The sequence below is a fragment of the Ictidomys tridecemlineatus genome, chromosome 10 (genome assembly GCF_052094955.1).
Source record: "Ictidomys tridecemlineatus isolate mIctTri1 chromosome 10, mIctTri1.hap1, whole genome shotgun sequence".
NCBI classification, from domain to species: Eukaryota; Metazoa; Chordata; class Mammalia; order Rodentia; family Sciuridae; genus Ictidomys; species Ictidomys tridecemlineatus.
The window spans coordinates 84,603-108,412 of NC_135486.1; the positions used below are offsets into that span (position 1 = coordinate 84,603).

At 55.7% G+C, this 23,810-nt stretch overlaps 1 protein-coding gene across 2 annotated transcripts; it reads left to right on the forward strand.

Annotated features, from left to right (window-relative positions):
* Positions 1-14,827: 14,827 nt before the first annotated feature.
* Rgs4 (regulator of G protein signaling 4) lies at positions 14,828-23,606 on the forward strand. Of its 2 annotated transcripts, XM_005342623.5 has the most exons (5): positions 15,160-15,453; positions 20,170-20,274; positions 20,578-20,639; positions 21,105-21,271; positions 21,663-23,606. In XM_005342623.5, exons 1-5 carry the CDS (start codon positions 15,410-15,412, stop codon positions 21,900-21,902), a joined length of 618 nt encoding a protein of 205 aa, XP_005342680.2. In that variant the 5' UTR covers positions 15,160-15,409; the 3' UTR covers positions 21,903-23,606. The 2 variants fall into 2 exon arrangements, with proteins under 2 accessions (XP_005342681.1, XP_005342680.2); XM_005342624.5 differs by lacking the exon at positions 21,105-21,271 and having other exon boundaries at positions 14,828-15,453; positions 21,663-21,867.
* Positions 23,607-23,810: the final 204 nt, after the last annotated feature.

The window sequence follows — 23,810 nt, forward strand, 5'->3', positions numbered from 1 at the left end:
ACACACTCAGCCCCATGAGCACTGCTTCACAACACATGCTCAACCTCACAAGTGAGCTCTGCTCAGAGCACACACTCAGCCCCACGAGCACTGCTTCACACACATGCTCAACCTCACAAGTGAGCTCTGCTCAGAGCACACACTCAGCCCCACGAGCACTGCTTCACAACACATGCTCAACCTCACAAGTGAGCTCTGCCCAGAGCACACACTCAGCCCCACGAGCACTGCTTCACAACACATGCTCAACCTCACAAGTGAGCTCTGCTCAGAGCACACACTCAGCCCCACGAGCACTGCCTCACAACACATGCTCAACCTCACAAGTGAGCTCTGCTCAGAGCACACACTCAGCCCCATGAGCACTGCTTCACAACACATGCTCAACCTCACAAGTGAGCTCTGCTCAGAGCACACACTCAGCCCCATGAGCGCTGCTTCACAACACATGCTCAACCTCACAAGTGAGCTCTGCTCAGAGCACACACTCAGCCCCACGAGCACTGCCTCACAACACATGCTCAACCTCACAAGTGAGCTCTGCTCAGAGCACACACTCAGCCCCATGAGCACTGCTTCACAACACATGCTCAACCTCACAAGTGAGCTCTGCTCAGAGCACACACTCAGCCCCATGAGCGCTGCTTCACAACACATGCTCAACCTCACAAGTGAGCTCTGCTCAGAGCACACACTCAGCCCCATGAGCGCTGCTTCACAACACATGCTCAACCTCACAAGTGAGCTCTGCTCAGAGCACACACTCAGCCCCAAGAGCACTGCTTCACAACACATGCTCAACCTCACAAGTGAGCTCTGCCCAGAGCACACACTCAGCCCCACGAGCACTGCTTCACAACACATGCTCAACCTCACAAGTGAGCTCTGCCCAGAGCACACACTCAGCCCCACGAGCACTGCTTCACAACACATGCTCAACCTCACAAGTGAGCTCTGCTCAGAGCACACACTCAGCCCCACGAGCACTGCTTCACAACACATGCTCAACCTCACAAGTGAGCTCTGCCCAGAGCACACACTCAGCCCCACGAGCACTGCTTCACAACACATGCTCAACCTCACAAGTGAGCTCTGCTCAGAGCACACACTCAGCCCCACGAGCACTGCTTCACAACACATGCTCAACCTCACAAGTGAGCTCTGCCCAGAGCACACACTCAGCCCCACGAGCACTGCTTCACAACACATGCTCAACCTCACAAGTGAGCTCTGCTCAGAGCACACACTCAGCCCCACGAGCACTGCTTCACAACACATGCTCAACCTCACAAGTGAGCTCTGCCCAGAGCACACACTCAGCCCCACGAGCACTGCTTCACTACACATGCTCAACCTCACAAGTGAGCTCTGCTCAGAGCACACACTCAGCCCCACGAGCACTGCTTCACAACACATGCTCAACCTCACAAGTGAGCTCTGCTCAGAGCACACACTCAGCCCCACGAGCACTGCTTCACAACACATGCTCAACCTCACAAGTGAGCTCTGCCCAGAGCACACACTCAGCCCCACGAGCACTGCTTCACAACACATGCTCAACCTCACAAGTGAGCTCTGCCCAGAGCACACACTCAGCCCCATGAGCGTGCTTTGAGCTGAGCAATCTGCAGTCCCTGAACCTCCTCTGTCCTGTTTGCACTGGGGCAGGAGCTGGCCACCTGGTGCACTTGCTAAAGGAGTTGGGAGCAGGTGTGGCCCCGTGACGATGGTCCCCAGGTGGGCTTGCCATGCTGGCAGAACCAGAGCCTGGTGCTGAGTTAGAAAGGGTGGTCACTGGGAGGAAGCCCTGGCAGAACCAGAGCCTGGTGCTGGGTTAGGAAGGATGATCACTGGGAGGCAGCCCTAGAAGAACATGAGCCTGGTGCTGGGTTGGAAAGGGTGATCACTGGGAGGCAGCCCTGGCAGAACCTGAGCCTGGTGCTGGGTTGGAAAGGGTGGTCACTGGGAGGCAGCCCTGGCAGAACCTGAGCCTGGTGCTGGGTTGGAAAGGGTGGTCACTGGGAGGCAGCCCTGGCAGAACCTGAGCCTGGTGCTGGGTAGGAAAGGGTGATCACTGGGAGGCAGCCCTGGCAGAGCCTGAGCCTGGTGCTGGGTAGGAAAGGGTGGTAACTGGGAGGCAGCCCTGGCAGAGCCTGAGCCTGGTGCTGGGTTAGGAAGGATGATCACTGGGAGGCAGCCCTGGAAGAGCCTGAGCCTGGTACTGGGTTGGAAAGGGTGATCACTGGGAGGCAGCCCTGGCAGAGCCTGAGCCTGGTGCTGGGTTGGAAAGGGTGGTAACTGGGAGGCAGCTCTGGCAGAACATGAGCCTGGTGCTCGGTTAGAAAGGGTGGTCACTGGGAGGCAGCCCTGGCAGAGCCTGAGCCTGGTGCTGGGTTGGAAAGGGTGGTCACTGGGAGGCAGCCCTGGCAGAGCCTGAGCCTGGTGCTGGGTTGGAAAGGGTGATCACTGGGAGACAGACCTGGCAGAACATGAGCCTGGTGCTGGGTTAGGAAGGATGATCACTGGGAGGCAGCCCTGGCAGAGCCTGAGCCTGGTGCTGGGTAGGAAAGGGTGATCACTGGGAGGCAGCCCTGGAAGAACATGAGCCTGGTGCTGGGTTGGAAAGGGTGATCACTGGGAGACAGCCCTGGCAGAGCCTGAGCCTAGTGCTGGGTAGGAAAGGGTGATCACTGGGAAGCAGCCCTGGCAGAGCCTGAGCCTGGTGCTGGGTTGGAAAGGGTGGTCACTGGGAGGCAGCCCTGGCAGAGCCTGAGCCTGGTGCTGGGTTGGAAAGGGTGGTCACTGGGAGGCAGCCCTGGCAGAGCCTGAGCCTGTTGCTGGGTTGGAAAGGGTGATCACTGGGAGACAGACCTGGCAGAACATGAGCCTGGTGCTGGGTTAGGAAGGATGATCACTGGGAGGCAGCCCTGGCAGAACCTGAGCCTGGTGCTGGGTAGGAAAGGGTGATCACTGGGAGACAGACCTGGCAGAACATGAGCCTGGTGCTGGGTAGGAAAGGGTGGTCACTGGGAGGCAGCCCTGGCAGAGCCTGAGCCTGTTGCTGGGTTGGAAAGGGTGATCACTGGGAGGCAGCCCTGGCAGAACCTGAGCCTGGTGCTGGGTTAGGAAGGGTGGTCACTGGGAGGCAGCCCTGGCAGAGCCTGAGCCTGGTGCTGGGTTGGAAAGGGTGGTCACTGGGAGGCAGCCCTGGCAGAACCAGAGCCTGGTGCTGGGTTGGAAAGGGTGATCACTGGGAGGCAGCCCTGGAAGAACATGAGCCTGGTGCTGGGTAGGAAAGGGTGGTCACTGGGAGGCAGCCCTGGCAGAACCTGAGCCTGGTGCTGGGTTGGAAAGGGTGATCACTGGGAGGCAGCCCTGGCAGAGCCTGAGCCTGGTGCTGGGTTAGGAAGGGTGGTCACTGGGAGGCAGCCCTGGCAGAGCCTGAGCCTGTTGCTGGGTTGGAAAGGGTGATCACTGGGAGGCAGCCCTGGAAGAACATGAGCCTGGTGCTGGGTTGGAAAGGGTGGTCACTGGGAGGCAGCCCTGGCAGAACATGAGCCTGGTGCTGGGTTAGGAAGGATGATCACTGGGAGGCAGCCCTGGCAGAATCTGAGCCTGTTGCTGGGTTGGAAAGGGTGATCACTGGGAGGCAGCCCTGGAAGAACATGAGCCTGGTGCTGGGTTAGGAAGGGTGATCACTGGGAGACAGCCCTGGCCGAACATGAGCCTGGTGCTGGGTTGGAAAGGGTGGTAACTGGGAGGCAGCCCTGGCAGAGCCTGAGCCTGGTGCTGGGTTAGGAAGGGTGGTCACTGGGAGGCAGCCCTGGCAGAACCTGAGCCTGGTGCTGGGTAGGAAAGGGTGGTCACTGGGAGGCAGCCCTGGCAGAGCCTGAGCCTGGTGCTGGGTAGGAAAGGGTGGTCACTGGGAGGCAGCCCTGGCAGAGCCTGAGCCTGGTGCTGGGTTAGGAAGGGTGGTCACTGGGAGGCAGCCCTGGAAGAACCTGAGCCTGGTGCTGGGTTGGAAAGGGTGGTCACTGGGAGGCAGCCCTGGCAGAGCCTGAGCCTGGTGCTGGGTTGGAAAGGGTGATCACTGGGAGGCAGCCCTGGCAGAACCTGAGCCTGGTGCTGGGTTGGAAAGGGTGGTCACTGGGAGGCAGCCCTGGCAGAACCAGAGCCTGGTGCTGGGTAGGAAAGGGTGGTCACTGGGAGACAGCCCTGGAAGAACCTGAGCCTGGTGCTGGGTTAGGAAGGGTGGTCACTGGGAGGCAGCCCTGGCAGAGCCTGAGCCTGGTGCTGGGTTGGAAAGGGTGATCACTGGGAGGCAGCCCTGGCAGAACCTGAGCCTGGTGCTGGGTTGGAAAGGGTGATCACTGGGAGGCAGCCCTGGTAGAACATGAGCCTGGTGCTGGGTTAGGAAGGGTGGTCATTGGGAGGCAGCCCTGGAAGAACCTGAGCCTGGTGCTGGGTTGGAAAGTGTGATCACTGGGAGGCAGCCCTGGCAGAACCTGAGCCTGGTGCTGGGTAGGAAAGGGTGGTCACTGGGAGGCAGCCCTGGCAGAGCCTGAGCCTGGTGCTGGGTAGGAAAGGGTGGTCACTGGGAGGCAGCCCTGGCAGAGCCTGAGCCTGGTGCTGGGTTGGAAAGGGTGATAACTAGGAGGCAGCCCTGGCAGAACATGAGCCTGGTGCTGGGTTAGGAAGGGTGGTCACTGGGAGGCAGCCCTGGCAGAGCCTGAGCCTGGTGCTGGGTAGGAAAGGGTAGTCACTGGGAGGCAGCCCTGGCAGAGCCTGAGCCTGGTGCTGGGTTAGGAAGGGTGGTCACTGGGAGGCAGCCCTGGCAGAGCCTGAGCCTGGTGCTGGGTTGGAAAGGGTGGTCACTGGGAGGCAGCCCTGGCAGAGCCTGAGCCTGGTGCTGGGTTGGAAAGGGTGATCACTGGGAGGCAGCCCTGGCAGAACCTGAGCCTGGTGCTGGGTTGGAAAGGGTGGTCACTGGGAGGCAGCCCTGGAAGAACATGAGCCTGGTGCTGGGTTGGAAAGGGTGGTCACTGGGAGGCAGCCCTGGCAGAGCCTGAGCCTGGTGCTGGGTTGGAAAGGGTGATCACTGGGAGGCAGCCCTGGCAGAACCTGAGCCTGGTGCTGGGTTGGAAAGGGTGGTCACTGGGAGGCAGCCCTGGAAGAACCTGAGCCTGGTGCTGGGTTGGAAAGTGTGATCACTGGGAGGCAGCCCTGGAAGAACATGAGCCTGGTGCTGGGTTAGGAAGGGTGGTCACTGGGAGGCAGCCCTGGCAGAGCCTGAGCCTGGTGCTGGGTTGGAAAGGGTGATCACTGGGAGGCAGCCCTGGAAGAACATGAGCCTGGTGCTGGGTTAAGAAGGGTGGTCACTGGGAGGCAGCCCTGGCAGAGCCTGAGCCTGGTGCTGGGTTGGAAAGGGTGATCACTGGGAGGCAGCCCTGGCAGAACCTGAGCCTGGTGCTGGGTTGGAAAGGGTGGTCACTGGGAGGCAGCCCTGGAAGAACCTGAGCCTGGTGCTGGGTTAGGAAGGGTGGTCACTGGGAGGCAGCCCTGGCAGAGCCTGAACCTGGTGCTGGGTAGGAAAGGGTGATCACTGGGAGGCAGCCCTGGAAGAACATGAGCCTGGTGCTGGGTAGGAAAGGGTGGTCACTGGGAGGCAGCCCTGGAAGAACATGAGCCTGGTGCTGGGTTAGGAAGGGTGGTCACTGGGAGGCAGCCCTGGCAGAGCCTGAACCTGGTGCTGGGTAGGAAAGGGTGATCACTGGGAGGCAGCCCTGGAAGAACATGAGCCTGGTGCTGGGTTGGAAAGGGTGATCACTGGGAGGCAGCCCTGGCAGAGCCTGAACCTGGTGCTGGGTAGGAAAGGGTGATCACTGGGAGGCAGCCCTGGCAGAACCTGAGCCTGGTGCTGGGTAGGAAAGGGTGATCACTGGGAGGCAGCCCTGGCAGAGCCTGAGCCTGGTGCTGGGTTGGAAAGGGTGATCACTGGGAGGCAGCCCTGGCAGACTCACTGCTCCACTCACCTGATTACTCTGCCCTTGAGATATTTTTATTTGAAGCTGCTGAGATAAGAGGACCGTTGCCATAGCAACTGCATTGATGTTGTTTGGTGTCTCCAGGCAGATTGAACCACCCACAATTCCAATCAGCACTGTTCCGGTTGCCTGATTTCTGAAAGCCTAGTGAGTTTCCCTCTGGATTTTTCTATGAAGTTGATGGTGACTGTGGGAAAATCCCTGGGGTCTGGCAGGTGTCTGTAGCTGGGCTTCAGAGAAACCATTTCAGATGGAACCTGTGGTTTATTGAGAGAGGCTCACTAGAGCTGGATCAGGAGATGAGATCCTCAGTGTGGGGTTTTGGGTAACTCCCTCACTGACCTTCCTGAGCCTCAGTTTTCTTATCTGGAAAGCAGGCTTGAGATGATTTCCTCCCCTTGTCCCTCATAGTCAGCGCCTGCCCTTGGGGCTGCTGAGATGGTGTCAGAGCAAATGGTACTGTGCCAAGTAGTCCCAGAGGAGAGGGGCGCCTCTGAGCCACCAGCTGTGCGCTGGGTTGGAGGGGCCTGCAAAGATCTCATGGCTTTGGCTGCGAGCTTCTGTAACACCACTCATTCCTTCCCCAATCATTTCGTCTATGAGAAGCGCCAAGCTGCTTCCTTGGACAAGTACCCAAAAGTAAACTCCCCTCTGTTTCCTCCAAAGAGGAGCCTAGCACTCACTTTCCTGATCAAAGTGTGAAGTCATCTCAGAAACTGGAAACCAGCCACTGACAGGTACAGGGATGGCACCCTGGTCCCTTGGCATGGGTGGTCTTCATGGTCTGAGGGCCCAGAATAGAGCAGGGCTGGATGAAAGCCCCTCCGCGGAGGACAGCAGCAGCCAGGCAGAGGAGGCGAGTGTCGGGGCTGCCAGGTGGGCACAGACCGGGAGCAGGAGGACCTCTGCCAAAGCCAGCAATGTCTGACCTTCAAGCCTGCCACCCAGTGTCTCACCAGCCAGTTACAGAGCCCAAATCTGCAACCCTTTCTCCCTGGTTTGCTCAGGAAGCCATCCTTGCTTCTGGGATCTCATTAGCATTTGAAATGGACACTCAGAGCAGCACCAGCCAGGGAAGGTCCTCTCTGCCTCTTCCTTCCCACGCCACGGTCGGCATGTGTCTGTTTTTGAGCATAGCAGCACATCTGTCTTCACAATGGCCATGGTGTTCAGCCCCGCACTTCTCATGTAGAATCAATCAATAATGATCGTGGCCACATTTTATCATTACCTGAACTCCAAAATGAAAAATATCGTAGCTGCAAGACTTATGGCCAAAACCTCTCTAAATTGCATGGGTCGCCTCTCTGCTCTCAGGGAGGAAGTGTGAACAACATGATTTACTCTCTGGTGGCTCAGTGGCTGGTAGGGACATTGGCATGAATGCCATCCATCAGTGAGGGAGGGAGGGCACGGCAGGTGAGTTGAGAGCTCAGAGACGGAATGCGACCAGCTGTGCCTGGCTTTGAACCCTTCTCCGGAAGTTTGAAAAGACAGAGCTCTGCTACAGATGTGTCTCCTGTGACCCATCTGCCCCCTGACAGTGGTCACTGCTCCAACAGCACAGCATAAGGCTGAGGCTGAGGAAGGGTCCCGTGGGTGTGGGCGGGCCTGCTGCTCCCTCCTCCTCCGTGTCACTGGTACCCTCAGTCTCCAGCAGTGTCACCATAATGCCCACTGAGGCCTGGCAGGATGACTTACAGAGGACCCACAGCAGCCCCTGGGTCTCCAGTCCTCCAACTCACCAGCTCTGCTGACCAGTCCTTCAGGAGCCCTGACCTGTGTCCTTTCTACCTCTTCTGCTCCCTGGGGATGCCCCTGCCACCCGCTAGCCGCTGCCTTTCTCAGCCTCCCTGAGGTAGAGCGGAATCCAAGAGCCTCAGTGGGAGAGAGGTTGCCAGGGCTGTGAGACAGCTGAGGACTCGGGGAGCAGGTGAGCTGCCCTGAAGCTCCGTAGACCAGGTGGTTTTCAAAGGCTGGGAGTCTGGATCAGGTGCCATGTGCTCTGGTCTAGCCAGGGGGCCCTTCCCCATGGCAGGCTGCCAACTCCATGGGCCCTCATAGGGTGGGAAGGGGCCAGAATGCGCTGGGGTCCCTTTACCAGGGCAGTCACTCCAGTCATGAGTGCTCCAGCTCACTCCCTAACCACCTCCCAGAGACCCCATGGCTGCACGCCATTGCACGGGGGTTAGGATCTCACGGGTAAATTTTTGGGAGACACATTCCATCTATTTCAACAGCTCTGTACCATGAGAACAGGACTAGGGCAACAGAAGCAGGCTGAGGGCTGTGGTTGCCAACTTGGCTCTGCTGGCCTCCGTGTGCGGCCTTCTCACGGATCTCCCTGCAGTTCAGATTCCAGGTTGGGCTTTTCGAACACGCTAATGCTTCTCTCTCTCTCTCTCTCTCTCTCTCTCTCTCTCTCTCTCTCTCTCTCTCACTCACTCTTTCGGGAAAGTTCACGTCCTTCAGTGGCCCGGCCAACCAGGACAAGCTGGCCTCCTCCAACTCATCCCTTCTTTGGTTCTGAAATCCCATTTTGCCACTCAGCCCTTGAGGTTAATATTCCCCCCCGAAGCCCCTGCCTCCTCCACCCCGACTGTCTAGTCTGTCCCTGGGTTGGGTTCCCTTCATTCCACCTCCCTGCTGAGGCCCCATTGTGAACCCAGCTCCCTGGTCCTTGCTGAGACCAGGGCTCATGTCCCGGCACCCATGGGGAGTCAGGCTGGTCTGGCAGGGCAGGGAGCCAGCGAGAGACTCTGAGGGGCAGTTGCCAAAGCAGGATTAAGCACTTGAGGGTTAATGTCTGCTAAGATGAATGTATCCAAAGGAATTTAAATAGGATGTCACAGAGACATCTAACCCTTCGGTTCATTGTGGCCTTGTTCACAACCGTCAAGAACTGGCATCAGCCCGTGTGTCCACCAGCCTGTGGGTGGGCACAGTGGAACCGTGCACTCCTGCAGAGACAGCATGAGAGCCATCACCTGAGGGGATGGGGACGGAAACCAGCCAGGTGCAGAACAGCAGACTCTGCACAATCTGATTCCAATGTGGAGTGTAAATGGGCATCTCATTGAGAGCAGAATGGCGGCCCCAGAGGCTTGGACAGTGGGGATGGCAGAGGTGGCCCCACGGACTGTAAATAACAATAGAGTGCTGTATATTCCATAAATCTAGAAGAGAGGGTCCTGAAGTTTCTCACCACGAAGTCGTGATAAATGTGAGGAGACAGGCGCGTTTGTCCTGACTTCAGCCTTTGCAGGGGCAACCCCTGAGCAGGTAAAATCTTTGTGTCCATCAAAAGGGGTCCAGTGCCTTGGCAGGGGGCCATCAGAATGGCAGGAAGCCTGGGTTGCAGTGTAGTCTGAACCCAGAAGGAAACTTGGCAGATGGAGTGCACCCTACTCACATGTCTCGGGGCCTTGACACCAGTGAGGACAGTGAGCGCGGGCAATCCAGACTCCCCAGGGGGCATAAGTGTGCACTGACCAAGCCTTGGAAGCAGCAGCCTGGGGCTCTCTCTGCCTCCAGGCCTGGGCACCTGTGCTCTGGGCATCCCTGCTTGCTCTGCTTGCTGATGGACTCCTTCAGTGCCCAGAGGGGCAAGGGCAGAACTCAGAAGCAGAAGCCTGGAGGGAAACTCACAGGACAGGGCAGGGATAAAGGGAACTCTTCAGAGTGCCAGAAGGGCCCATGGCAGCTCAGCGGTCTGTGCAGCAGGTACAACTCTGCCAAGATACAAGAAGATACAGGTGGGAGAGATACATGTGTGAGGAGGGGGCACAGCCACCATGCCGGCAAAGCCAGGGACTCTCAGTAGATGCTCGAGGGGACAGAAGACTCCCGCTGCCTTCTAGTGGCCTCATGGCCCTACCAGGAGTATTGAAGCAAGAGCATTCCCACTTAGCAGGAGAGGAGGGTCTGGACCATGGCAGGGGTGGGGAGGAGGGGGGGTAGGCACTTACTGTGGGGGTTTATGGGAATGAAGAGCTTTGAGAGGGAGAATTACTGCCATTTTGGACATCCTGTGTTTGATGGGAAACACAAATGAGATAATGCAGGGAAAGTGCTTCACACCATGAAGTGCTTTAGAAATGGAAGGGCTATTTTAAAAGGAGATGGTGAGAACCAGTTCATGACTAACCAAACCCCACCCGCCCTCCTGCAGAAACAGTGGTGCGTCTGAGCTGCAGGCCGGAAGAGCTGGTCCTAGTTCTGGGTCGGCTCCCTGGCAGGAGCACGCCCTTAGCAAGGCTGTTCCTCTGCGTGGCCCAGGAGGGCCAGGCACACATCTGCTCGGGCTCCCTGGAGCTGGGGCGCTGCTCCCCACAGACCCTCCATGAGCACAGGGGTATGCGCACAAAGGGAGGGACCACATTACTGGAGAGAGAGAAAGGGGTAGCACCAGATTCCATCTCACTGCTCAGAATAGCACTCAGTTTAAAACTTACAAATGGCTTATTTCTGGAATTTTCCTTTTAATATTTTCAGACCATAACTGGCCACGGGTAGCTGAAAGCACAGAAGGCAAATCTGTGGCTGAGGGGACCCAGTGCCTGCTCCCTGGGCACACACGCTGGCCTCTGAGCCACACAGGGTCCCTTTCCTCCAAGAGGCAACTCTTCCACTGCAGCTCAGCCTACAGCTCCAGAGGCCAGCAACGGAAATCAGGCTCTTTCAGAGCACCCTCTCTGCGAGCCTATAGGACAGTGTTTAAAAGAGCTCTGAAGAGGACAATAAGGCAAGTGTCCCAGCCAGCCCTCACACTGGCAGCCAGAGTTTGTGGGGCCTGGGTATGTGTGTCAACAGCATCACGGCTCCTCAGTGCTGTGGGTTTTATCATTCTCTGTTGTTTGCTATCAGGAGTTTCCCAAATCCTTGCACAAAAAAACACAGTTCACGTGCATCGTGCATCGTCCAACTTCAAGACCTGACTCTTAGGTTCCGGAGGACCCCACTGCCCAGTCTTGTCACAGTTGTCCTCCTCTGTGTGGGCCACAAGTGACCAAGTCACCCAGGGCTGGCTGAGTCCAGTGCTGAGCCCTGGGTGATGAAGCTTCGCATTTGGTCCTCCCCAGGGGACCTACCACAGGGTCTCGGGGTGCAGGGCCATGCTGAGCCTGGTGCCCTGTGGAGCCCCACTCACCATACACAGGCATCACTTTCCAGACACAGGGCATGTGCCCAGCATAGACCTGGGCTGAACCTGGCTACCTGGTGTCACCAGGAAGCTGGGGTCGGGTTTGAGAGCCATGCTCAAAGAATGCAGAGCAGAGACGATGCTGCCAAGGTTGAGGAAGAGTCTGGTGAGTGTGTGCCGGGGGGGGATATTCCAGGAGATGCCTAGGCACAGAGTGGGGAAGGCTGGCGTGTCTGCTGTGCTCAGTGGGCCAGCGTGCCGGCAGAAGTGGAGGGGGGTGAAAAGCAGGGCTGGAGTCAAGTCGTGGACCACGCAGTTATGCTTTAATCCTTGTACCTGAGGAAGAGGAGGTGGGAAGGCTTGTGCCAAGTTGCCAGGATCCAGCCCATCTGTGGGGAGCTGGAATTAGAACCCGAGTCTGCCCCCGCGAGGTTCCGGCAGTTTCCATGACACCCAGTCATCTTCTTCCACCCGCATAAAGCAAGTAGGCGCTCAGGAGACTGCGGTTTCTGTCTTGGGCTAAGCTCGGCAGAAGAAGGATTTAGTCTTTGGGGCAGGGATATTTGATTCTTCCCCTACTTCTGGAAGAGGAAGGCCCCAGCTGATCGAGTGGGGCACTGCCCCAGGGCCTCCAGTGCTTCACCCACTGTCACAGTGTTGGGTGGGCACTCCTGGTCCTGGTGCAGAGGAAAGCCGGCTTCCCAAGCAGGACATGGAGGTCCCTCTTCCTGGCACATGGCATCCTCTGGCTTCGGGTGTGTGCTTTTGAGTCTTAAGCTCGTGGAGGAGGAAGCTTCTAGCTGAGAAGAAACTGCCACCTGAGATGGTCAAACACCCCAGGCAGAGTTCTGGCTCACATCCTGCTCCGAGGGAAGGGCCTGAAGCCTGTGGGCGCCTTTCCTCCTGAGTGCTGAGAAATGCTTCCTTTTGCTCTCCCTGAGCCAAGGCTGAAGATAGTCCACACCTATTGCGCCATGTGGGGATGGTTCCCTCAGCCCCTTCCCAAGGCCCAGCCCTGGACAGCATCAGGAGCTCTCTTACACTCTCCTGTCACTTGGTTCTCACCAGTCTCGCTCTCTATCATTTGGTCCTGGCTTCTCATGTCGGCTCTTGCAATAGTCTTCCTACTGCTTGATGATTTCACAACCAGTCGGCTCTTTTTGATGTGCCCTCTTTAGAACGTGAATCCAAGCAGAACTTGGGCTAGCCCACACCCCATCCAGCCTAGGGCAACCGCTAGTCTTCACTGTGGTGAGAAGCACCCATGTGGCTTCCTTTCACTCTTCATTCCCCACAAAGCTCTGCTCATACCAAAAACCTCTATGGTCTCCACACAGTTCACTTTTTTCCCATTCTTCACAGTCATGATCATGACCTTAGGACCATCTGCCAGGAAGGCCAACCATCGCTCTGTCAAATGTGCAGTCTTGGAGGTTGCTTGGATCCTCTTGGTCTCATTGCACTCTCTCAGGGTGGGCTGTGCGAGGCCAGCACCCTGCTGGTAGGGGGCGTAGTAGCACCTTGAGCTGTATGTGCCCACTGCAGTGGGTGGCTCTCACCACACCTGGCATTGTGATGTTCTGAGATGATCTGAACAGCAAGGATGTCTGTGCTCTCCTTGAGTTTACTTTCCAAAACCCTTCCCCAATTTAAAGGGTTCAGTTTATTCTCCATTCCCTGCTCTCCTGGGATTTCTTAGCTATGGAGGGAGTTTATAATGATGGCACTCACCTGGTGTCTTCTGGCTTGGGGCTTCTTCCCTGTAGGAGGCGCCTTCCTGAAGAGCGCCGGGCATTGTGATCCCTGTTCAGGTCCTTTGTGAATCAATCCTCCATTCTGCAATGCAGAACTGATGAACGGATTCAAGCTCCTGGCCTTGCTGACTTGACTTGTTCCTAGGCTCCTGCTCAGCCTCTGTCCTTTTCCCAGGACAGCAGCAGGATGCCTCCATGAGTTGCAATTGCCTTCAGTGGGTCTCCACTGTGCCTCGGTAAGGCCTGGCCTCTGACTGCCCATGAACCCTCTCAGCCTCTAGTGGCATCCTGCCATCTCTTCTATTCTTGAGTGGCTGCCTGCTTTCCTCTGCCTGGCTCAGATGAAGAGCGTTTCACATGCTCTTCTTCCACTTGGAATCATTTCTAGGTATTTCTTGGTTTTCTCACCCATCAAATCCCGTTTCAGATGCCTCCTTTTCAAAGGGGCCTTTCCTGACCTACTGCCCCACCATCTGCTCCACCACTTCCTGTCTTCCTGACGGCCTGGGTCACTCTAGAGCATCTTATTTGCTGATTTTCTGATTCCTTCCTTGGTCATGAAAGCTCCACGGGGCAAAGACCTGGTCTGCTTGCTCACCTCTCAGTGCAGGACCTCAAACAGCTCCTGGCTCAGAGGTGCTGGAAAGCTGAGTCTTAGCTGAGCAGACACCGCAGCATTTGAGAGCAGAGCTCTCCACACACCAGATGCCTAGAGAAGGGAGATCACAGAGCAGCAGGAGTCAATTCTCGTGCCCATCAGAGAGAAGCACAAGACCACCAAGGCGGGGGGTGCCCTGGCCGCTTCTCCTCCAGCAAGCCCCATGGGATGCTTCCCCAAACATCCCCTACAAGTATTAAACCTTTTAAGAAAGCCAGAAGTCACCGTCAAGGAAGTGAATGACTGCGAAAGCTGAAACTGCTTCTCGCAGAGCCAGAGAGTAGGTCTGAAGCAGCCCCTGCTTCCCGGAGCAGGGAAAGGGGCATGTGACTCCTCGAGCAAGGTGCGTGAAACTAACACCATGTTTCCCTGTCAGCTGTGCCCAATCTAACAATAAAAACCACCCTCTTCACTCTACAATTCAGAAACATGCTGGCACATCTGCCTCCCTCAGCAAGCCCGTCCAGTGAGGACCCGCTGGCTCTGGACTCAACTTCTGTGGTAGCACCTAGGCGAGTTCCCTTCCTACACAAGGCGTGCTTCCTGCTTGGCAGCCTGCATGGTGGCCAGGTTGTCTTAAGGTCCACTAGGCACACCAGCAGCTGTGAATCACGATTCACAGGCAGACCCTCTTCTGAAGTTCTGCTGTGGACCTTTTCAGCATCACTGGATCTTTCTGGGTCTTCTCTTATGTTCCTTGCAAAGCCTGGAGGTTTGGAGGCAGGCTATATTTGGATGTCCCCCCTTCTTTTCTGAAATACTGTTTGGAGGCTTAGGATTACGTAGACATAAACCCACTGCCAGGCTGGGTTGTCCATCAGTGGTAGAGTGCTTGCCTTGTATGTGTGAGGCGCTGGATTCAATTCTCAGCACCACAAAATAAATAAATAAATAAATAAATAAAATCATCAACAGCTTAAAAATAAATAAAATCATCAACAGCTTTTGTTTTGTTTTGTTTTGTACCAGGGATTGAACTCGGGCATGCAACCACTGAACCACATCCCCAGCCTTATTTTTTGTATTTTATTTAAGTGATCCTCCTGGGATTACAGGCATGCACCATCATGCCCGGCACTAACACAGGTTTTTTTAAAATAAATAAATACATAAATAAATAATAAACCCACTGCCAATGACAGCTGGAGTCTGCAGCCTGCTCCCTCCTGCAGTCCCTCGTGCAGGAGGAGAGACTGTCATCATAAGGCTGCTCCATTCTGGGTAAGGTTTCTGGAACACTCAGGTCAGTCACAGAGCTGGAGATTTACTTTCCTAGCCTGGTTTCTCATGGCTGCCTGGCATAGCCATCTGCCCGACAGCTACCTCTCCCCGGCTCCCCCAAGCCTCTGGAGGTCACACCTAGAGACCCGCACTGGCCCACTCCTTCCTGGCAGGGCTGAGGGTCAGACCTCGGGCCAGGTGTGAGGAGTGTTTCTAACCTACATAAGAGGCCCCTGGAGTCCTCCTTGGGCGCCTATGAATGATAGCCCCAGCTCCGCGGCAGGGTGCCTTGGACAGGAGCCCAGCTGCTGGAGCCGGCTGCGTCCTCTGCGTCCGCTGTGACACACAGACTGTAGTGTGGAGCTCTCCTCCTCTCCTCCGGGCCTTGGCAGGAGCGGAGCTGCAGCGCGGCCATCTGATTGGCCGATTGGACCTGGCTGGGCTATAAAAGAGACCCTGCCGGCTGCGAGGGAGATGCTCTCAGGATTTGACTCCACTCTCCGCAGAGAAGAGCCCAGAGCTCGGGAAACGGAAGCCACAGCCGCCGCTCCCTACGGTCTCCCGCTGCGCACCCCACCCGCCTCTCGAGATGTGCAAGGGACTGGCGGGCCTGCCGGCCTCCTGCCTGCGGAGGTAAGGCTGCGTGCAGGCGTGTCGTTCAAAAGGACTGGTCAGCTGCTTGCTGAGTAGACTTGTCACTGGTTCTCTGTATCAGATGCAGTGTGGCCAGGAGCCCCGCTGTCCTTGTTCTGTAGGACTAGTGGATGTGGTGGCTGAGGGAGTAGGCTCCCCAGATTTGGGTACCTGTGTGTTGTGGATGTGACTTTATGAGACCTGTGATGACTTGGAAGCCCCGTCCTCTGAGCCAGGTGTTTGAGATTCGGGGGAGGCAGGTGCTCCAAGCTACACACAGAGGTCTGCAAGCCTCTGTGACCAAGGCTGCCACCTGAGCCTCACTGCAGCACATGGGCTCAGACTCTGTGCTCCTGACCCCGCATATAGGTGTTCTGGGGAGGCACCCAGGAGAGGGCTGTAGCCTGGAGAAGCAGGCTCGGTGGGTGCTGCACTGCCCTCTCTCTGGGCTATAAGCAAGTATCATGCTCCTTTCAAGGAGGCACCTCCCCCCTTCCTGCCCAGCCCTGAAGTCAGCTCGGTCCTGTGGAAGATCTCGCCCTGAGGACATTGTTTTATCAATGTGCCAATTAAAAAGAAAAAGTCCTTAAAGATTTGCAGCTGCTCATCTGCCTCTGCTTTATTAAATGAGTGATTTTAGAGAATGCTCATCTGTTAGCAGTTGAGAATAAAAGGAAAGACTAGAGATCTTTCGTTATGAATCTTGAGTGAGGGTAACGTCAACCTGAAGTTATATTAACTCCTCTCTTGTCTCCCTGCAAATAGAAATCACATTAAATTTCAATTTGGAAATAAAATTGTTTTTCATGTGTCACTGAGGAGTTTACCTTTCCAACATTCTGTCCTCAGGGCAAGACCCTGCCCAGGCTTCTTCAGAGCAGCAGGGATCTGGCAGGGGAACAGAAGCCACTAGCCTCCGGCTCCAGTTCAGTCCAGTTACCTATGGAGTACACCTAGAGGGCTGGGGATGGTGGGGCTGGGAAGGCGAGCGTGGCTCTGCCCTCAGCTGGCTGCCAACTTGGCCGGGACCTGCTCAGCCCAGCTGCTGCGCATCTCCCCCAGTCCAGGCCCCAGAGGGCCTTACTGTTGCTGCCCACACGGAGGGCGCTGTGAGGAGTCTGGCTCCCTGTATCCAAGGATGGCGAAGTCACCTGAGCTGGGCCCTCTCGGTTGTCCTATGCTGTGACCCCGCTCCATGGCCACTGGGCCAGCAGAGGCAGCAGGTGGAGTTGTGAAATGGCTTCTGTTGGCACTGAGTCTCTAACCAGACCCTCAGGATCAATAGCCCAGGGACTGCTATCGTGGAGCAGGCTTTGCTGGAGGGGCAGAGGAAGGACCAGTGCTGAGGGCAAGGAAAGACCTCCTACAGGGTAGCACGAGAGACCACAGGTGCACTCCCGGCCAGCAGCCACCTGAGGGTCTTCCACGCTGGGTTCCACGCTTCCCTCACCAGCAGGAACGTCTAGTTATTTTTTCTGTTAAAATACCTTTCTCTTCTTAAATGACTTCTTGGCTTTCACAATAAAAGAGGTAACGTGAAGACAGAAAATGATAGGGAGAGACTGAGCCAAGACTCATTAGTAGTCCTCCCTCCTGCTCCTCATTAGGGGTCCTCCTCCTGCTCTTCATTAGTAGTCCTCCCTCCTGCTCCTCATTAGGGGTCCTCCCTCCCACTTCTCTTAAGGGATCCTCCTAACGCTCCTCATGGGTCTTCCTCCCTGATTCTCATTAGGGGTCCTGCTCCCACTCCTAATTAGGGCTCCTCCCCACTCCTCATGAGGGGTCCTCCCTCCCTTTCCTCATTGGGGTCCTTCTCTCTGCTCCTTATGAGGGGTTCTCCTTCCACTCCTCATGAGAGATTCTCTTCCTGCTTTTCATTAGGGGTCCTCCTCCCTACTCCTCATTAGGGGTCCTCCTCCCTACTCCTCATTAGGGGTCCTCCTCCCTACTCCTCATTAGGGGTCCTGCTCCCACTCCTCATTAGGGCTCCTCCTCCTGCTCCTCATTAGGGGTCCTCCCTCCCACTTCTCTTAAGGGATCCTCCTAACGCTCCTCATGGGTCTTCCTCCCTGATTCTCATTAGGGGTCCTGCTCCCACTCCTCATTAGGGTCCTCCTCCCACTCCTCATTAGGGGTCCTCCTCCCACTCCTCATTAGGGGTCCTCCTCCTGCTCCTCATTAGGGTTCCTCCTCCCTGTTCCTCATTAGGGGTCCTCCTCCTGCTCCTCATTAGGGGTCCTCCTCCCACTTCTCATTAGGGTTCCTCCTCCTGCTCCTCATGAGGGGTCCTCCTCCTGCTCCTCATTAGGGGTCCTCTTCCCTGCTCCTCATTAGGGGTCCTCCTCCTGCTCCTCATTAGGGGTCCTCCTCCCACTTCTCATTAGGGTTCCTCCTCCCACTCCTCATTAGGGGTCCTCCTCCTGCTCCTCATTAGGGGTCCTCCTCCCTACTCCTCATTAGGGGTCCTCCTCCCTGCTCCTCATTAGGGGTCCTCCTCCCTGCTCCTCATTAGGGGTCCTCCTCCCTGCTCCTCATTAGGGTTCCTCCTCCCTGCTCCTCATTAGGGGTCCTCCTCCCTGCTCCTCATTAGGGGTCCTCCTCCCTGCTCCTCATTAGGGGTCCTCCTCCCACTCCTCATTAGGGGTCTTCCTCCCTACTCCTCATTAGGAGTCATCCTCCTGCTCCTCATTAGGGGTCCTCCTCCCACTCCTCATTAGGGGTCCTCCTCCCTACTCCTCATTAGGGGTCCTCCTCCTGCTCCTCATTAGGGGTCCTCCTCCCTGCTCCTCATTAGGGTTCCTCCTCCCTGCTCCTCATTAGGGGTCCTCCTCCCTGCTCCTCATTAGGGGTCCTCCTCCCTGCTCCTCATTAGGGGTCCTCCTCCCTGCTCCTCATTAGGGGTCCTCCTCCCTGCTCCTCATTAGGGGTCCTCCTCCCTTCTGCTCATTAGGGGTCCTCCTCCCACTCCTCATTAGGGTTCCTCCTCCCTTCTGCTCATTAGGGGTCCTCCTCCCACTCCTCATTAGGGTTCCTCCTCCCTGCTCCTCATTAGGGGTCCTCCTCCCACTCCTCATTAGGGGTCCTCCTCCTACTCCTCATTAGGGGTCCTCCTCCCTACTCCTCATTAGGGGTCCTCCTCCCTGCTCCTCATTAGGAGTCATCCTCCCTGCTCCTCATTAGGGGTCCTCCTCCTGTTCCTCATTAGGGGTCCTCCTCCCTGCTCCTCATTAGGGTTCCTCCTCCCTTCTGCTCATTAGGGGTCCTTCTCCCACTCCTCATTAGGGTTCCTCCTCCCTGCTCCTCATTAGGAGTCCTCCTCCCTGCTCCTCATTAGGGGTCCTCCTCCCACTCCTCATTAGGGGTCCTCCTCCCTACTCCTCATTAGGGGTCCTCCTCCTGCTCCTCATTAGGGTTCCTCCTCCCTGTTCCTCATTAGGGGTCCTCCTCCCTGCTCCTCATTAGGGGTCTTCCTCCCTACTCCTCATTAGGGGTCCTCCTCCCTACTCCTCATTAGGGGTCCTCCTCCCACTCCTCATCTGGGCTCCTCCTCCTACTCCTCATTAGGGGTCCTCCTCCCTTCTGCTCATTAGGGGTCCTCCTCCCACTCCTCATTAGGGGTCCTCCTCCCTGCTCCTCCTCTGGTGTCCTCTTCTCTGCTCCTCATGAGGGATTCTCCTTCTGCTCCTCATTAGGGGTCCTCCTCCCTTCTGCTCATTAGGGGTCCTCCTCCCTTCTGCTCATTAGGGGTCCTCCTCCTGCTCCTCATTAGGGTTCCTCCTCCCTTCTGCTCATTAGGGGTCCTCCTCCCACTCCTCATTAGGGGTCCTCCTCCCACTCCTCATTAGGGGTCCTCCTCCTACTCCTCATTAGGGGTCCTCCTCCCTACTCCTCATTAGGGGTCCTCCTCCCTGCTCCTCATTAGGAGTCATCCTCCCTGCTCCTCATTAGGGGTCCTCCTCCCTTCTGCTCATTAGGGGTCCCCCTCTCTGCTCTTCAGGAGGGGTCCTCCTCCCCCTCCTTACTAGGAGTCCTCCTCCAGCTCCTCAGCCACCCACTGCAGCCTGGCTGCCTGTAGCTCTGTATCCCTAAGCTGCTCCAGGGACAGCTCCAGCCTCCTGCTCCTTTCAAAGCCTCTGGCCTGTATGCCTCCTGGTCGGGTAGCTTTTAAAGGAAGGTGGCAGCTGGAGTCTGGATGCGTCCTCCAGGAGCTTGGGTCCAGCCCAGCCAGTGCTCATGCCCACCCCCCATCCCATGCACTGCACACCTCAGTGAGCTCAGTGCCCCCATAGCAACTGCTGGGCCAGCTGGTGGGGCTGAACTCACCTGCTCTCCAAGTGTGCCCAGTATCCCTCTGCCAGCAGGAAGGCAGATGAACTAGCAGCCAGCTGCCAGGAGGGGGCGTGCAGCAAGACGCATGGTATTTTGCTTTCAAACTAAAACAATCAAGATTAGTCCTGTGTCCAGTTTTGTTCCATTGGCCAGACCAGAGGCGCCACATTGAAAAAGAGGGAGGGTGTGCAGAAGAGGCTTCTGGGTCACAGCTGAAGGAGCCAGTGTTGGGACCCTGTCCTCCTGGTAGCTCCTGCCAGCTCTGAGTCCCATTTCCTATATAGCTGCCTCTGCCCTTGGCACCAGTAGTGAGATCCTCGGGCTCCACTGACAGGTGTCTCTTGAGGACGGCCTCATTGCTAACTGTCCTCGTTCTCCTCCGTGTAGTGCAAAAGATATGAAGCACCGGCTAGGCTTCCTGCTGCAGAAGTCCGACTCCTGCGAGCACAGCTCTGCCCACAGCAAGAAGGACAAAGTGGCTGTTTGCCAGAGGTAAGAGAAATGGCCTTGGTGAAGATCAGCTGTGCATGACGACTGCTGAGGAGATGTCTGTGACAGGGGATGGAGTCTGTGTCCTGAAGGCAAGGTTTGAATCCAGAGGACCTCCATTCTCCTGGAGGTCACAGTTGGATTCGAAATTTTCACATGCTTAGTCAAAAACTGTCCTAATTGACAGCAGATCTCATTATAATGACAGAAGATAACATCTCTGCATATTACCTAGGATCTTAGACGTCTTTCTCCAATTCTACATCATGGCATTCAAGTTATGCTTTTTCTCTGTGATATCTCTAGGGTGAGCCAAGAGGAAGTCAAGAAATGGGCTGAATCACTGGAAAACCTGATCACCCATGAATGTAAGTCTGATGACCCCTCCTACCCGGGGACCCTGGACAGAGGCACTCAGGATAAGACAAGTTTACCTTGTGCTGGTCTAATGAGACCTGCAGGAACGTTGGTATCTTTCTAGTTACCAGACCAGGATAAACTTGTTCTCACATCCCATCTGTTAAACACTTTACCATGCCTAGAATTTTGCAATACACAGTGGAAATTCATACAGAAATAATTATTGTTCTCATCACATGGAAAAGTGGCAAACAGAAAATATTCTGAATATGGACATCTTCCTGTAGAATTAGCCTCAGTTTCTCTTTCAATGCCATCTTGGTGGTTGATGGCTGTGTAGACATCTCTGAGATGTAACAATTTCTTGAAAGGGCCTTGAACCTTGGTTAGGGATCACTAGGTGTAACTGGGATCTGTTTGAAGTATGAGGCTCAGGGCCTGAATCCTGACAGCTGTGGTTCTCCCTGTACCAGGTGGGCTGGCCACGTTCAGGGCATTCCTGAAGTCTGAGTACAGTGAGGAGAACATTGACTTCTGGGTTAGCTGCGAGGAGTACAGGAAGACCAAGTCACCCGCCAAGCTCAGCCCTAAGGCCAAGAGGATCTACGAGGAGTTCATCTCTGTGCAGGCCACCAAGGAGGTAATTCTCCACCAGCAGTCCTCCTGGACCTGGGAGGAGCTCCTAGGGGTAGGTGTGGGCGGGGTTTTCAGATCCTAGAGCTAGGAAAGCCACCCAGCCTGCTGTCGCACCCCTCAGCCATCCCAAGTAAGCCTGTTAGGGAAATATCTTTCATCCATGGGCTTAAGTTGCCTCCTCTAAAGCTTTTTCCTGATAAATCTCCCCAATCTGGGAGACAGAAAGGAAGATGTTGCTCTTCCCACCTGAAGCAGGATGGACCTCCTCACCTCCCAGGTGCCCCATGGCACTGGGTGTCCTGGGTGCAGGGTGTAGCCACCTGCATCCCAGCACGGAGCTGCACCTCTGACTTGGCAGGGATCCGGTCTGATGGAGCCTCTGTCTTTGTCCCCAGGTGAACCTGGACTCTCACACCAGGGAGGAGACTGGCCGGAATGTGTTGGAGCCCACAGTGACCTGCTTTGACGAGGCCCAGAGAAAGATCTTCAACCTGATGGAGAAGGACTCCTACCGCCGCTTCCTCAAGTCCCGGTTCTATCTGGATTTGGCCATGCCTTCCAGTGGCAGGGCTGAGAAGCAGAAGGGAGCCAAGGGTCCTGCAGACTGTGCGTCCCTACCCCCGCAGTGTGCCTGATTCCCTCTGAGGCCCAGCCTGGAATGGGAGATGCTGTGTTCTGGACACCTGAGGACAACAACAAGCGTGGTGACTGTGCACAGCCCTGTGTAAGTCACTGCCGTGTAGACTTGGGTGGAGCAGCCCACCCTCCCCAAGCAAGCACCCAAGCGATGGCCTCAGGGCTGAGATTCCAGACCCACTGGCAGTGCCCTCCCACAGCATGACCTCCATCTGGCCGGCTGGTGCACATCCTCTGACACTCATGTGGACATGCATTCTGCTGGTCAGCACTTCTGCAGGTGCGGTGTTAGGTGAGGTCCATGTGTGATACACATGAGTATGTGTGCATATTAAATATCTATAATACATACATATGCATTCTGCATACATTTATGTGTCTATATATCCATATATGTTGTTAATTTGATTGTGTACACACGTTTCTGCAGGATTAGACAGAAGGCCTCAGGTGCTCAAATCAGTGTGTGTACACACTTCCACACACATTCTCATCTCTAGCCTTTCTGCTGCCTTGGCACAGGGCAAGCTGAGCTAGCTGCCATGCAGTCTAAGAGGGGCTGACAACCTGTGCACCCTGGTTCTATAAAATCCATGGGTTTTGCTGGAGAAGAATCCAAGGAACTTCCTGCAGGTTTAGCCCTGACAGCCTCCGCCCTCAGTAAAGTTGCCAGGAAGGCTCATGTCCCTGACATCACAGGGCTCTGGCACAGGCGCCTTTCCTGGGTGCTCAGGCATGTAGTGAGCAGCCGGGCTGGGCTGGCATCCAGAGGTGAAGGGAGTGAGGAGCTACAGGCAGGGTCTAGCCAGCTTTGTGAGAGTGAGTCTCTGGCTGGGCAGGGCACAGAGCTCCAGGTTACTGCTGTTGTCTGTGACCCTTGTCCCCTCCTGACCAAGGTCTATTTTTATTCCTCTGAGAACTGAGAACCTTGGCCATCAGATAAGCTACTGAATGCCCCTGGCAGGCTCTTTCCTGTAGGGTTCCAGGCTATGTACCTGCACTTACAAACCCAGCAGTGGAGAAAGGGTACATTTCTAAGGGGAAACAAGTTTTCACAAACTCAGAAAGTTTTCTCTTCAAGGCAAATCTTGTTCATACCATCCTAAGCATCACAGACTGAAAAATTTTCTTCTATGTCCTGAGAGCAAAGAAAAGAGAAATGAAGAAAGTGGGAAAGGAGACCAACTGTCCTAACAACTAGTTTTAAGCTCTCCAAGGCACTTGAAATATTTGACAATGCCTCATGGGTGCTGTCTCTGAAGTTCATCTGGGCATGTGTTTAGTGTTGCCTTGCTGTGCAGGCAGGGGTGGGGCCTGGCTTGGACAATTAGGGAAAGACCAGGAAGCCTTTCCTTCCCTTTCTCCTGAGCTGCTGCCTTGGAAAGTGCACATACTGCTCTTTCACCCCGATACAGGCTGCTGCTTAGCCGGTACCCCAACTGCATGTGAGAACCCTGGGGGTGTGCATCTCCTTGCTGGACACACAAGCTCCTGGTGGTGTCCTTCATCACCCTGGCTGACCTCACTGTTCTTTTCATCAGACTGTCTAACAGTCCTGTCTCCTGATGATGTCACGGTCCACCTGTGCAAATGACCTTGCCCTTTGTGACATGACTTCTGAGTGTACATGTGGCCAAAGACTGTACCTCATAGGCCGGCCTGGAAGGCCATTCCAAATGAGAAGTAAAATACTTTGTGGAATATGTTTTTGAGTGGTTCTTCATTGTAGTTTCCTGTGCTTTCCTGACTGATGTGGCAAGCTTCCCTGCTCAAAGTTCTGGACAAAAACTTCTGTATACACACCTGCCACTGTTGTATGCTTTCTAGGCCTGAAGGCCCAGATTGCTGTGGAGCACAGGCATCATACAAAAAGGTTTATAAATGCTTCCTGCAACTGTATTCTTGCA